The following is a 15,594-nucleotide window of genomic DNA, read 5'->3' on the forward strand; positions in this document are numbered from 1 at the left end:
TATGGTGCTACTTGGATGAACTGACACCACGACAACAGTATGTATTTACAGTCTAGATTGAGAAAATTGGAGAACAAACAGCAACCAATGAAATATTGCACAGTAAGGCTGACAGTGCAGCCTACTAGTGCAGTAACACTTTTTGGAAGGCCAGTAACAAAAACCACAGGCAGCCATGGTGCGGAAGAGAATGAGGGTGTACTGAATGGCAGCTGGCTCTAAATGTAGAAAAATGTAAATTAATTTGGATGAGTAAGAAAAAACAATCCCATAGCAATAATGTTGGTAGTGTCCTGCTTGACACAGTCATGTTGTTTAAATATCTGGGCGTAACATTGTAAAGTGATGTGAAGTGAAACGACCATGTGAGGATTGTGGTAGGGAGGGCAAATGGTCAGCTTTGGTTTATTGTGAGGATTCTGAGAGTGTGGGGGTCATCTGTAAAGGAGACCTCCTATAGGACATTAGTTCAATCTATTCTTGAGTACTGCTTAAGTGTTTGGGATGCGTTCCAGGTCAGATTAAAGGAGGACATTGAAGCAATTCAGCAGCAGCCTGCTAGATTTTTGACTGGTAGGTTCAAACAGCACGCAAGTGTTACAGATATATTTTAGGAACTGAAATGGGAATCTCTGGAGGAAAGGTGACATTCTTTTTGAGGAATAGTATTGAGGAAATTTAGAGAATTGGCATCTGAACCTAACTGCAAAACAATTCTACTGCCTCCAACATACATTGTGCATAAGGGCCATGAAGATTAGATACGAGAAATTAGGGCTCATAGGTAGGCATGTAGATAGTCATTTTTCCCATGCTCTATTTGCGAGTGGAACAGGAAAGGAAATGACTAGTAGCGGTATGAGTTACCCTCTGCCAACGCCACGTGGTGGATTGCGGAGTGCCTATGTAGATGTAGATGCAGATGTAGGGGAAGGGCTGTTTTCCCTTTCACCCTTACAGGCACCCTTCTTGAGCTGCCTACAATAGATGGACTAAAGAATAAGGTTCTTTAAAGAATCAAACTCCCATTATAGCCTTGCAGTATGAGGCCCCTTGCCACGGTTCGGGCAGGTCCCCCTGTCGGAGGTTCGAGTCCTCCCTTGGGCATCTGTGTGTGTGTGTGTGTGTGTGTGTGTGTGTGTGTGTGTGTGTGTGTGTGTGTTGTTCTTAGTGTAAGTTAAAGTTAGATTAAGTAGTGTGTAAGACTAGGGGCTGATGACCTCAATAGTTTGGTGCTATAGGAACTTACCACAAATTTCCAAAATTTTCCCATGTATAAAACAGATTCAAATATCTAATTACTTTGCAAATGAGTTTGTTTGTTAAATATTTGGTTTTAAGCATGTAAAATCTTTGCTGTTGAAGACAAAAAACTTCAATAGTTGGTTTTATTAGTTTTGGATTAGTCACCCATAGAGTAATGAAAAATTTTGGAAAACATTCAGAATTATGTTTAGGGTTTGTTGGAAGTCACTAAGTATTCTCACTACCAAACAGTGGATAAGTATAGTCCAGGTATCATAAATTGTGCCCCGTTTTAAGAAAAAGATAGGTTTTGATGCATCCCAAGGATTTTGATGACATATCTCCTGAACTGTGTGTTGTACAATCGTATAACTTTGCAGGTAAATTCAGTGGTCTGTGTGGATTCTGTCTGCAAAATGTGTTGCTAATAGATTCAGTAGTAAGGAAGTAATTAACTAAAATATTTTTCTGTGATTCTGAAGTTTTACTGCAAGAATGTGAAAATGTAATAAACAATAAACATTTTTTTTCCTTTCATAATTTTGTGTGGGGCATTGGCAAGCAAAGGTTTTTAAAAGGTTTGAACTTATGTGTAAAGTTCACTGGAAGTCACTAGGTCCCCTCATTCTCATAAATTGGATGAATAAAGTCTAGATAGTTTGCATGCTGTGGGTAATGCTGCCTCAAGACACATACAACATGCCAGTACTGTGTTAACCTTTAACATAAGATTATAGTTTTTAATGAGTCTCTTACAACAGCATTTCAAATTTTTAAATGTGGTCAACAATTATATGAAATACTAAAAATAATTTTTTGTTGTCCTGGAAGCTGTTAGATAGGCAACTGGGACTGTGCACTCTTTTAGGGATTTTGCAGTCTATAATAATAACAAGAATAATAATATTTCATTGGTGCTTCTCTTTCATTAAAAATATGCTTTCCAGGAAATTTTATTTTATTTTTAAATATGATTAAAATGTGAGAAATGCATATTGTAATGAAACTTGAAACTTACTTCAGGGTGCAGTTCCAAAAGGAAATGCCACAAAAGAGATGATCCAGCAAATGGGTTTTCGAGAAGGTCAGGTCATATTCAAGTGCCCCAAGTGCTGTAGCATCAAACCAGAAAGAGCACATCATTGCTCTGTTTGCCAAAGGTTAGTTGACACTAATATTCTCAGACTGCTTCTCATATAGTTTTGCTCAACAAAAACACTGTTGATTTTAATCTTATTCATTTATTTGATTATTCCATCTGCCTATCCACTATAATTAAACAATTCTTTTCACTAGTATTTCTTCATTCTCTGACTCGTTGCTCTTCCTCATAAGAATATTCTTTTGTGTTATTACTTTCTTGTAAGTCAGCCATGTTAATTAAAATAAAAATTGTGTCTGCAGTACATTAGAAAAGTGTCTTTGTTGACACATGGCACTGTTAAATTAGATCAGTTGGTCCAGTATTGAAAATGCATTTGGAACTTCCAGTTTTTTAATCAGTAAATTGTAACAGCACTGAATGAAAGAGTATCATTGTCTAGACTTTTATCTACTTACCTTCATTTTCTGCAATGGAGTAAATGTATTGATTTGACTAGTTTAGTATCATCCATGCTGTTACAGATGTATTAGGAAGATGGATCACCATTGTCCATGGGTCAATAACTGTGTTGGTGAAAACAATCAAAAGTATTTTGTGTTGTTTACGGTAAGTTAGCAATGCCATTCATTCCAGTTATCTCAGTTTTCTATGACAGGAAGATTGTTGTTTTTAATTTTATTGGTTTATTTGATTGTTTTATCTACCTATCCAATGTACTAACACAATTCTTTTCACTAATATTTCTTCATCCTCTGACCCCTTGCTCTTGTCACGGGAATATTCTTTGTTCTCACTTTCTTGTTATGCTGATCCACCATGCCTAGTAGTTTGTCTCTCTCTCTCTCTCTCTCTCTCTCTCTCTCTCTCTCTCTCTCTCTCTTTCTTTCCTGTATCTTCTTTAATGGTTGCACACCACCATAGAGCCTAATTTCTTTCTTTAAATCGTGGGGTTTGAATCTTTTTGTTCTATTGGTAAGTCAGTACCTCATTTCCAGTCCTTTCTGGTTTCATTCTTTTAATGCAGCTGTAGGGAGCCAACCTTCATTTCTCCATTGACTGGGATTTTTTCAAGCCTTCCATATAATTCCTTGTTTGCTCTCATGTGAAATGTAAACTCATCTACTGTTCCCTTTTTTGGGCCCTGGATTTCCCTTAGAAATTTCCTTTTTCTTCTCTCTATTTCATTAACTTCTGTTTATTAATAATGATGAGTCCTTCCCCACCTTGTTTGAATTAAAGCGAATCAGTTTCACTGCTTAAGTTTTGTTAAGCTATGGACAAAATTTTATTAACATGTATTACCATTGTTTTTATAATAAATTCTAAGTGTATAAGCTGCCTGATGAAGGGTAATGTTAAGTTGTTATAGGAAAATATTGAAACCTTGGTGTGTTGTTCCCACAGTGTGTGTTGTCCTCACAGGGACCAGCAAGTACAAGTTTATAATTAAATTTATTATTGTGTGTGCATGTAGTTATTGATGAAGCTGAAATTACTGTGTTTCTGCCATTCTACTTACCTTCTATTCTGTATTACTCACGTTCAGCCTTTGTTGAAAGGTGTATTTCCGATGGGAAATGAGTAAAAGTAATAAAGTATGATAATGAAAATTCAGGATAACAGAAGACTGAAGAAAAAAGAGGGGAGTATGGGGCAGTGTAGATGTGTGATTGGTTGGAACAAACACTGGAAATTGTGGCTGCTTCATCCATACAGGTGAACCTCACTCTGTGCACTAACACTTGTGCCTCTTGATGGATTTATATATCCAGAATGAATGTTGACAAGTCATTGTAAACTTTCAAAGTAAGGTGCATGAGAGTGTTTTTTTACTGGGAATAATTTATTCTGAATTCTACTGGGAATAATTTGAATGTTATATTGATGTAGAAAGGAATAACTGAAGTAGATAAAATTATTGTTATTCCTCTTTTTACTTCAAGGTTTAGTCTACCGACTGTTCCATTATCAGAGCTTTTCTTTTCTTCTCCTCCTTGGTCTACCCATATTTGTTGTTTCTTTTCTTCCCCTCAAGTTGCATAGCACAAAGCTTTCTTTGGAAGCCTGTTAATCTCTATCCTCATGACATGCTATAATCATCTGAATCCAGGGTCTACTGCTCCTACATTTAATTTCTGTTTTATTTTTCATTTCTAAAATTGTCTTCCTTCATACATCCTTTAGGTCTCCTCAGAAACTGCATTTTTAGATCTGCATACCTTTGTGCTCTAGTCTTTGTTTTCTGTGTTGGCACCCAGCACTTGTACTCAGGTAGGTACAGAGAAGGCGGCAACACAAGGGAGAGACCCTGATCGAGAATGAGTGAGTCAAAAGGCTTTAACTTGTGTATGTAGCCCCAAAATCTGACTACTTATGTATTCACTGGTAATCCACAGGCAAAATCTTCACTGCAAAAGGTAAGCAAAAATTACTGAGAAAGATTCAGCCTTCGATAGCTCAAATTATTGAAGCAGGATAAGCAAGTGACACAATTAGATAAATAACTGATGTTTTGTGGGTACATTACAACAAGGTTGCATTGTATTGCCTTTTATTTTAATTCGTTTTTCATCTATTTTTCTTTTGTTTAACAGTTTTACATTGCAGCAATATCGGTGCATGCACTGTTCCTGTCAATCAACCAGTTCATCATATGTGTTCGCCATGAGTGGAAGGACTGTTCTACTTACTCGCCTCCTGCCACTGTAGTTCTGCTGCTCTTCCTGGTCTTTGAAGCTCTTCTGTTTGCCATATTTACTGCTGTGATGTTGGGAACACAGTTGCAGGCCATCTGGAATGATGAAACGGTACATTCATTTTATGGCTATTTTCTTTTGCAAAGACTGAAATAATTATTTTGCTGCTATTTTGCAGAGAGGTGTGTGTGTGTGTGTGTGTATGTGTGTGTGTGTGTGTGTGTGTGTGTTTTTAATACTTCACTTCCTTATGTCCTGGTAAAGAAACAGTCAAAGTGTTTTAAAAGTGTTCTTCATTCAAAAGCAGCTGTATGTTTTTTGAGAAGAGAACTACCTCTCTTCTGTTGAACATATTTTTTTCTGTTTGGTACTGTTTTAATTATCTGTAAATCATGACTGATGCAAGCAACAGTATTTTGACACTTGTCGTTTAGAGCAAGTAATAGTGACACAGATGAGCTTCTTACTTTAATAATAATAACATGTAGCAGGATTTTGAAACATATATTGTGCTTGAACAGTATGAATTACATTGAAGAGAATGGTATATTGACACACAGTCAATACGGATTTAGAAAACATCGTTATTGTGAAACACACCTAGTTGCCCTTTACACACACGAAGTTTTGTGTGCTATTGACAAGGGGTTTCAAATTGATTCTGTATTTCTAGATTTCCAGAAGGCTTTTGACACTACCACACAAGCGACCTGCAGTAAAATGTGTGCTTTGGCATATCCTCTCAACTATGCAAGTGGATTCACGAGTTCCTGTCAGAGAGGTCACACTTTATAGCAACTGATGAAAAGTCATCGAGTAAAACAGAAGTGAGCAGCCATATAAGGTTGTTTGCAGATGATGCTGTCGTTTATCCACTAGGAAAGTCATCAGAAAATCAAAACAAATTGCAAAACAATCTAGAAAAGATATCTGTATGGTGCAAAATTTGACATTTGACCCTAAATAACGAAAAGTGTGAGATGATCCTTATGAATGCTAAAAGGAATCCGTTAAACTTTGGTGACACAATAAATCAGTCAAATCTAAAGCCTTTTAATTCAACTAAATACCAAGGAATTACAATTACGAACAACTTAAATTAGAAAGAACACATAGAAAATTTTGTGGAGAGGCAAACCAAAGACTTATTTTATTGGCCCTTCTTTCATCATCATCATCATCATCATCATCATCATCCAACATGAACATGACACTACACTATACACACTCCATTACATTCATCAATATTTAACAGGTACACTTATGTACACAGCTCTCATACTTCACAACAGAAACGTGGCTGTGGATGCTAATGATTGGGAGAAACCATTGCAATTAATAGGCTGAACCTGCCCCTTGGGGTCTCCCAGCCATTCATGCCATATAACTGTACTTTACATATAGATCCCATCATGAAGGAAAATATTCGAGAATGTGGAATGAGACAAGCTGTACTATAACAGAACGTGATATTGCTTGCTATTGGACTCGCAGTAGGCTCAGTGTAAGTTACCTGATACTGCAAAGCAAGTACCATAGGCAAAAGCCTCATTAGGGCTTTTGGTACTGGTGATGTAGTGTGGTGGCATTGATAAGCTGTAAATATGATATTCCAACAGATGTACTTAGAACTGCTTCTTGCAGTCGACTGCTTTAGCCCATTAAGAGCTAACCTATATTACGTAGGAAGTATAGGTCTGAAATGTGGAGCATGTGACTTCTTTGGCAAGCTATACATCACTGTGTATCAAGGGAAACGAAACCAGAAGCTGCTCTAGCAGGCAGTAATACATGCATGTTGACAGCTGCTACCCTATCCATCATATGCAACTGTTATTTTGCAATCTGCAATCCTAAGAAACTGATAAAACCAGTAGCTAGACCACCAGACTTTGCCCACAAATTACCCCACACCAGTTTCTGCATGCCTCTATATTAAAAAATTGCTATCATATCTTGGGTTTGAGATACAGTTATGTGAACCATGCTCATATCAGATCTGGTATTGATCTGGTATATGGAGGGGCATCAATGTGGCTTTCGGGCAGTTTCTGCACCTTTTTGGACAGACAAACATCCCAGCTACAACACCAAATCATGACACACAAACCATTAAAATGTGTCCAATGAATCTACATGACAAATGGCATGCGTGACTTTCTCATTCATATTATGTTAATATTCTGATATATGAACATAAATGACATCTAGCTGCAGAAATAGAATAATTGCTAACTCCAGGATAAACTAAAAGGAATAGCATTTTACCATCCAGTGAACTAAGGAAGTGTGTGATGCTTGGTTCCCATAGATGATGGACAGAAGTAGTTATAAAGTGGTGGTGGTGGTGGTGGTGGTGGTGGTGGTATTAGTGGTAGTGGTAGTGATGGGTATAGAGAAGAAAGGAATACAAAGTGTCTAAGAGTAGTCAGTATAATTCTTGGTGCAAGGTAGATGCAAAGGGTGTATATGGAGAAAGGGAGTCACAATTTGTATTTTCTCTCTGGTAAACCTGCCTTGTTGTATGACCTTTGGAAACTTTCCATCGGATTGCAACACATTGAAAATCTTGGATACAAACTACACCATCAGAAAATGATTCTGATTGAATATGTTCTGGAAATTCTCCTATCTAGTGATGGTCATTTACTCAAGTGCAGCAGCAGTCATCAGTCCTTGTTGTAAGGATTCTGCAGCAGAATATTGTAACAAAAACACATCGACTCCCAACTATAGCTGTGCGCCTGGGAGGTTGAGAGGTAAAGGGTAATTATAATTAATGTTCCAGTTCCAAAATGCTGTATAAAGTATCACTGCTCAGAATAGCGTCAAATTGGAATGGAATGTCATCAAAGAAGCAGGAAACATTTGTGTGGCGGGGCAGCAAAAATTGTCCCAATAGATGTCACTATAAGCATCATAACATAAATGGGTTCAGTTACAAATGACAGATGAATTGCAATACGACAGCTGTGGTGTGAGTTGCACATTAAACCTACCATACATGCAATGTACATGACTACACAGGTTTGGCATTCAACATTAATGACACTGTTAGTTAGCTAATACCATCCCCCACAGCAAGGTTGTACCTCATTGGATGGGAAACATCAGTTTTTAATTGTTGTGAGACTGGCACAAGACATGTTCAGTATACTGTCCACCGTTCTCTGCCACAAGTTGAAACTGAGAAACATCATTTTCCATAACAGATCAGAGTGTCTCAGAAGTCACTTCGAGAATGCGTTGTGCAATTCGTGCCTTCAATGCACCTATGTTTGCAATTGGAGCATTCAGCACAGCATCTTTCACACAGCCCTACAGTCAGAAGTCTTTCAGATTACAGTCAGCTAATCTGGATGATCAGGCTGTAGGGAAATGACGGCTGTAAATTCTAGTATTTCCAAAGTACCTCTGCAGCAGCTGCTTCATTGGCTGTGTGATATGTGGAGGAGTGCTATCTTGCATAAATATAATCCTACCCACAAATCCACACTGTTGAAGGGTTGAAAGAAGTGGTGCATTAAAGGCTCTCATAGCATTTATCAGTGACAGTATAGGTAACAGGACCCGTAGGACCCATCTCCTCGAAAAAATATGATCCTGTGATAAAAGATGCCTTCAAACAGTTACCTTTGCGGAATGAAGTGGTACTGGTTGATGTGTGAGTGGATTTTCTGTTGCCCATATTCTGCTATTCTTTGTATTGACTTGTCTCTGGAGATGGAAATGGGTTTTGTCTGTCCATAGAATATTCCACGGCCATTCCTTGTCCATTTCCATGTGAACAAGAAATTCCAGAGTAAATGTTTGTCTTACTGGAAGGTCTGCATGAAGCAACTCCTGTACATGGGTAATTGTGTATGGATAGTAATGCAGGCTGTTTCGTGGAACTTTATGCACCATGCTTACCGGTATGTTGAAAATTTGGGGAATTCCTCATGCACTCCACATTTGCACACCACAGTTCGACCCCTCTTGTAATGCTGTGGCCACATCTTCTGCTGATGTTGTATCAATTGTTGTCATCCATCAGCCACAGTGCACTTCAAAAGAACCTGTCTTTTTTTAATTTCATAATCATTTTCTCCGGATTCTTGATGGACATTGGACCAATGCCTTTTTTCATAACCTCTTGTGTCTGGAACTTGTGTAGAGCTATTGACAACTCAGTCACTATTCTTGTAAAAGAGCTTTACCAGCAGTGTATGATCTTCCATTGAGAGAGTCATGTCGAGCATCTCAGATGTGAACTGAGCAGCTGTTTTCCCAGTGTCTTTTATTTTGCTCTTCTGATTGTTAAAGACACATCTAGAGAGAAAATTTTTCTTAAATGCTTTTGTTTCCGTAATGTTTCCCCTTTCTTTGATAAAATTCTGTTCAAGTTTGTTGTCATTCTGAGCAGTAGTTCACTTTGCAGTGTTTTAAAGTCTGGAACTGTAATTATAATCACCCTGTATATGTCAGTCATGTTGGCGTGAAGGAGCAGTCGCAGATGATGAGAGGAATGTTGTACCAGCAAGGAGTATCATGGGTGATATCATTACTGTACTTTATTTTATGAGGGTTATCTGGAAACTAAGGTTACAAGACATGTAGCTTTAGCATGGATTGTCTGTGGGGGGAAATTTGTACCACTACCATGTAGCGGGAAGCCAACGGAAGGAATGAGTATTCCCAGCAATCATTAGCTCATTGATTAGTGTTGTGGTGACTGTTAGAAATGAGCGTTCTCATTCCGGCTCCTGCCAAGTGCAAATTGCACAGTGTAATTCGCTATCTAAGTGCTAAGGGCACAAATGGTGCTGCGGTTCATTACAAAATTGTTTCATTTTATGGAGAGGCAGCATGTGATGAAATGGGTCTAGAATTTCAATTTTAGAAGGACGGAAATTTAAAATGAAGACAGAAGCGGAAGGCTATCTGTTGTCACTGATGATGTGGTACTAAAAATTAAAGAACATCATCTCCCTGATTGCTGTTTGACAATTGTTGACCTGCATGCATTTTGTCCAAACATTTCATGAAATCATAACTGATTGACTAAATTATCGCAAATTGTGTGCGAGATGGATGCCCAATATGCTTACTAAAGCACACGAAAGTTCTGCTCGCAAATTTCTTGACTGTAGGTGAGGCTTTTCTCAGCTCTATAGTGACAGGGTATGAAACTTAGGATTATCACCATACTCTGGAGAGCAAACGACAATCAATGCAATAGCGCCATATTCATTCTCCTTCAGCCAAAACGTTCAAAACTCAAAAAACAGCGAGGAAAATCATGCTGTCAATGTTTTGGGACAGAAAAGGGCTTCTACTTGCTGATTTTTTGGAAAGAGGTGCAAGAATAAATGCTGCAAGATATTGTGAGACCACGAGGAAACTTCGCAGAGCCGTAATAAAACAAATGTCGTGCGATGCTGGCAGTGGGAGTCTGTCTCCTTCATGACAAAGCACATCCACACACCGCTCATGCAGCACAAGAGTTGTTGACTTTGTTTGGTCGGGAGTTTTGAGCCACTCTTCTCACAGCCTTGATCTCACACGTAGTTACTATCATCTGTTCACTAAATTGGAGGAACACCTTCGTCTAAAACACTTTCTGATAACGACGACGATGATGAGGTGAAAAGCAAAGTGAAGAATTGGCTGAAAAAGGTGGCGGGACATGGCTATGAGACGGGAATCAAGAAACTTGTCCCACAGATGACAAAATATTTTGAGCTAAATGGTGATTATGTGGAAAAATAATGCAAGACTTGTACTACAGTGCTTGTAAATTTTATTAAAATAAATTATTTTTTTCTACTTCAAAAAAGTCTTGTAACATTACTTTCCAGATTAGCCTCGTCCACGTTTTAGTGAAGTTAGTAGCCTGAAGTAATTTATCAGATTCACTGTTTGTCCCTCAAAAGTAGTGAACAGGAATTGCAGAATATTTCTCCATTTTTAGGCTCATGAATGTATTCTTTGTTTTGACAAAAGTGTTTGGTTGTGTGAACCATAACATGGAACATTTCAAATAGAGGATAAACCTGTCAATGATTCTTTCCATGTCTGCAAAACTGGAAGCAGAAGATTGCTCTGCAAAGTCCAGAATACAGGAGTAGATATTAATGTGACTGGGGTGCTATAAAATGAAAATGTGTTCCAAGCTTCTTGTTCCACTACTTTTGTTCATGACTGTCAGTAATTTCTCGCTAAGTGTGGTAGACAATTTTTTAAAAAGTTCTCTGTCATGTGATGCCTATACCTGAATCAGAATAACAAGGAGGGTACTAGTTCAGTATAGAAGTGAGGGATGTTGTCAGTCCTCCTTTACACACAAGTGCGATTGAAACCAGTGACAGCAGCTTTGAGGTTCCACAATGAGTAAGTTTATTTGTTATCTGTTAACGCGCAGTGATGAACTCACCTTGCAGGACCTTAGGTGTCTTATCATTTTCATTAGCTGTTTCACAGGAAGCTTCACACATTCTGTAATAGAAACTTTCTATACAGAGAAACAAAATATATAAGAACAATTTACAACTACTTTGTTACAGATCATAGCTGTCATCTACGGTTATTGATCATTTTTGACAGTCGGCAACAGAAACCAAAACATTGCATTGAAACAAGCGTTCAGTTCATAGTGCTGTGGAATGTGGAAAAAAACCGCAAATTGGCATTCATAAGAAGAAGAACAACACCAAAAATGCAATAGGAGCGTAATATGTAAGAAATTGTCCACGCAACCTGCCACTGATGATGCCTTGCAGAAAATAAAGGCGAAACGCGTATGGCACTAAAATTGTGTTTTATTCAGTTGCTGTCAGATGGTCCATAAGTAAAAATTGTCAATGTACCGTAATATTATATGCAACTGAGGAAGACAGGACTACAAAAGGTTCAGGAAATATCTGAGTCTGAATCATTCTGTATTTTGGTGCAAATCAGTGCAATTGCAAAATATGTTTTTAACCCAGAGAACAATGCACATGTGTTTGCAAATGTGTGGAGGGGGCTGGGTCTATCTCTTCATTATACATTCAGATACATGAACAGGTTCTGGAGAAATTCATTTTGCTGCTCCTTCTTGAAATCTGCTATTTTGTCACATAATATTCCAAGCAAGCCTGAGATACAATGCACATATCAACATTTGTGCATAAATTGTGATGAAATCTGGCCTTGAAAAAATTGAGCAAATTAATGGAGTCTCAAAATACATGTTTGTTCTTTCAGGGAATTGAGCAACTGAAAAAGGAAGAGGCACGATGGGTGAAGAAGTCCCGGTGGAAGAGCATACAGGCAGTCTTTGGACGATTTTCACTCGCCTGGTTCTCTCCATTTACAAGGCCACCTTCTAAATCGAAAGTCGAGAGCTATCTATATTCAGTCTGAAGCCCAAAGTCAGTGAGGTTACCTTGTATTTTAAGCAACTAATGACTTTTACATTTTAATCTGTACACACACATGGCTGAAAGTTTATATTAAGAATTCATTGCAAAATTTTTTATGAGCTTTTCCAGACATCTGTAGTTTACCTGCTGTGAAGGCTCAGTGTTTTTTTTTTCCATCTTGCCTATTGAGCAAGATTATTATAAGGAGTGACATAAAACTGTGGTTGTTGTTCTCACTGAAAAATAATGTACTTTCATTTCACAGTGACTTTTTGATAACATTACTGTTTTGGTGCTAAGGTCACATTTGTACACTCGTTCTCATTGCCGCTGGTATTGAATACCTAATGTCAGTATGTAACTTTGGTCATACTAGCCTGCTCATCTCAGTCCTCTTCTGCCTATTGAATGTGTATCATAGCATCTGTCATTTTGACTGTGCAGAGTATAATAATTTCTATATGTCTTGTGCACTGGGAGCACCTACGATTGTAATTAAAAAAGTGAAAAATAACTATCCCAGATTAAACTATGAAATATAGTTGATAGAAAAGAGGTCTAACCATGTTAGATAGCTATGTTTAAGCTGACAAAATATCAGTTATGTGCAAATGGTACATCAGAGTTTGCCCTATAAATTTTTTTGATCCACAAGTCGAAAGTAACTAAGTGAATGTTACTTGTAATCATTTTTGGATAACCCAGTGTACAGTGATCCATATCATGAAATTGACTTCTGCAGAATTTGAGTGATTTCAGCATGCTATACTATCACGTATTTACACACAGTGTGCGGGCTAAATTACAATCAGACTGCAAACAGTGAAATAAGACAGAATACAAAAAGAGTCAAAAACCAACTTCTGTTTGTCTAGTTCCTACATTATTTATTATATTATGTTCTCTATCATGACATTCCTGTCCCAGTGCGGTACAAATCAATTTTATGGTAAATACTTATTTCATATCATCAGTTTGTTGGATTTGCCATGTTTGCTAAGAAATGGTTTGGACTACCGTGACATGTTCCTGTAGTGGCCATATATTTCTCAAAACTGGCTTAATGTATGTAAGCACTCCTCGCAAAACAAAATGTACTCTTTCATAAAACCATCACAGTTTATTGAATTCCTTAGCCATATATTTTTTATCATTTGTTATAATTGTATACAAAGAAGACATAGTCTTTATTGCTGTCATTGTGAAGATGGCATTAAATGGTTTAGTACACATCAATAGTATTACCTACTGACAGCATGATTCTCTAAACAGTGTATAATATGTATTTCCTATTTTTGTACAGTTGTATATACTAATTCTGTTAAATAGCAATGCTTTTTGTATCCAACAAAGAAAATTGGTAAATGGCATGACCATTGTCAGTACTGTGATTTCCTCATCTGTTTTATTTGTTTTATATTATATGTTGAATAAATATTGCCAACAAATGTCAGTTCTTTTGATACAGTATAAAAGTATTATTTTTGACTGTACACATACATTTCACATCTTTGTTTCAAATATGTTGTAATATTAATTATTCAATTGAGGTTTCACCATAATTTTCAGTTGCGTAATAAATGTCCTAAGATATTTCACTGTGGATTTGATAGCCATCATATGTTGAGGGTGACAAGATATTAAGAAAAAATTATTGCACTGTGGATTTGATAGCCATCATATGTTGAGGATGACAAGATATTAAGAAAAAAAATATATACTTGAGGGCATTGGTGTGTGGTTCTCACAGGAGACAGAAAGTATTCATGCCATTCCCCAAAATTTTAACATTCCATACTTTCCAGTATCCTCTTCTTTCTCAGTACTGCCAGTGTGATGTTATGTTTAATGGTGTATAGTTAGTGTGTGTTTATGCAATAAGTACCTGCTTTCTGTAATATATTTTGTGATTATAAAGCTATGAGCTTTCAAACATTCCTTAAAACAAAATGAAAAATGCAAATCTCAGGAATGAGTATGATTACATATGTATTTATTTTACTTGAAAGATATTAGTAAGAAGGTTGTCATAGATAGCTAAGCAAAAATGTGTGATATTTCAGAACTATCTCTCTTTGGAATCTAAAGAGAAAACAAGGAAATGTGTGGAAAGTGAAATAGTTGTTACGAGAATAATATGCCAGTCAGAAAAGGATCAGACTAGAATGCTAGATGTAAAAGAAAGTTGTAAGGAGGACATACCAAAATCTGTTAATTGCTTGTGCAGCATTCACTCTACTTCATATTTAATATTTCTTTCAACATTTTGGTTTTGAACTACTCATCTTGTGTTTTAATGTTTTCTATGTATTTTCTTTTTTCTTCTGCTCTTTTCAACACCCAAAATGAAAACATTTGGGCTGCAGTTCTTCACTGATTTCTTTGAATAATGCCACCGGCATCATGCACTTATGTATTGTTAGAGTATAGTATTTTCTGTGACCATGGGACAGTAAAATTAAACTGATATGTATTTTGGAAGATTTCATAGAATGGCTTTGTCTAAGTAGTAAAAATGATGAATACACATATATCACTTCACATATTTTGCTATACTAATGCTTTTAAACCTTTTTAACTAATTTCATTTACTAAAGACATCTGAGTTTTACTGTTGATTGTGAGGACCAGCTCTGAGATTTATTATATTTTATTTGTCAACAAGACCTTACAAACTCTTCCTTGTGTTACTCTGACTCCTGCCCCCCCTCCCAAATTCCACTCTCCTCTCCTCAAAAATGATAAAAGCTGTCCTCAGTGATGCTGTACCAGGCATGGCCCTGTTGCAGGCATATGCCCTTGCCTTCCTTCACTCTTTGAACTGACTCAACCACCTAGTTGTAGGGGGGCCTACAGTTTAACTGCTCTCTGAACTATGGTGCAGCTCCTAATTTTTTGTGCTAACAAACAAGTTGTGAAACTCATTGCACTGACTGGGGATTGAACCTTGGAACTTTGGAACTTTGGACTGATAGTCAGACACACCTACTCACTGAACCACACAAAACTACCCCCCCCCCCAAAAAAAAAAGGCCCAAAGAGGGAAAGCTGTTAATTCTATCTGATTTGTTCTAGATTCCATCACCTCAATAATTACTGTTTCATTGGCATATAATTGTACACTTGTTAAAAGATTTTTGGATAAAGATAAACAATCTTTATT

General features: G+C 37.1%; 1 protein-coding gene across 3 annotated transcripts in view; it reads left to right on the forward strand.

The window, feature by feature from the left end:
- The window catches only part of LOC126187420 (palmitoyltransferase ZDHHC3), an 89,207-nt gene extending 73,822 nt beyond the window's left edge, over window positions 1–15,385 (forward strand). For all 3 annotated transcript variants that reach the window (XM_049928491.1, XM_049928492.1, XM_049928493.1), the window contains exons 4-7: window positions 2,269–2,405; window positions 2,872–2,956; window positions 4,945–5,157; window positions 12,274–15,385. In XM_049928491.1, coding sequence (XP_049784448.1) covers window positions 2,269–2,405; window positions 2,872–2,956; window positions 4,945–5,157; window positions 12,274–12,432 — 594 coding nt within the window. In that variant the 3' untranslated portion in view covers window positions 12,433–15,385. The remainder of the gene's footprint in view (window positions 1–2,268; window positions 2,406–2,871; window positions 2,957–4,944; window positions 5,158–12,273) is intronic.
- Window positions 15,386–15,594: the final 209 nt, after the last annotated feature.

The sequence above is a fragment of the Schistocerca cancellata genome, chromosome 5 (genome assembly GCF_023864275.1).
Source record: "Schistocerca cancellata isolate TAMUIC-IGC-003103 chromosome 5, iqSchCanc2.1, whole genome shotgun sequence".
NCBI lineage: Eukaryota > Metazoa > Arthropoda > Insecta > Orthoptera > Acrididae > Schistocerca > Schistocerca cancellata.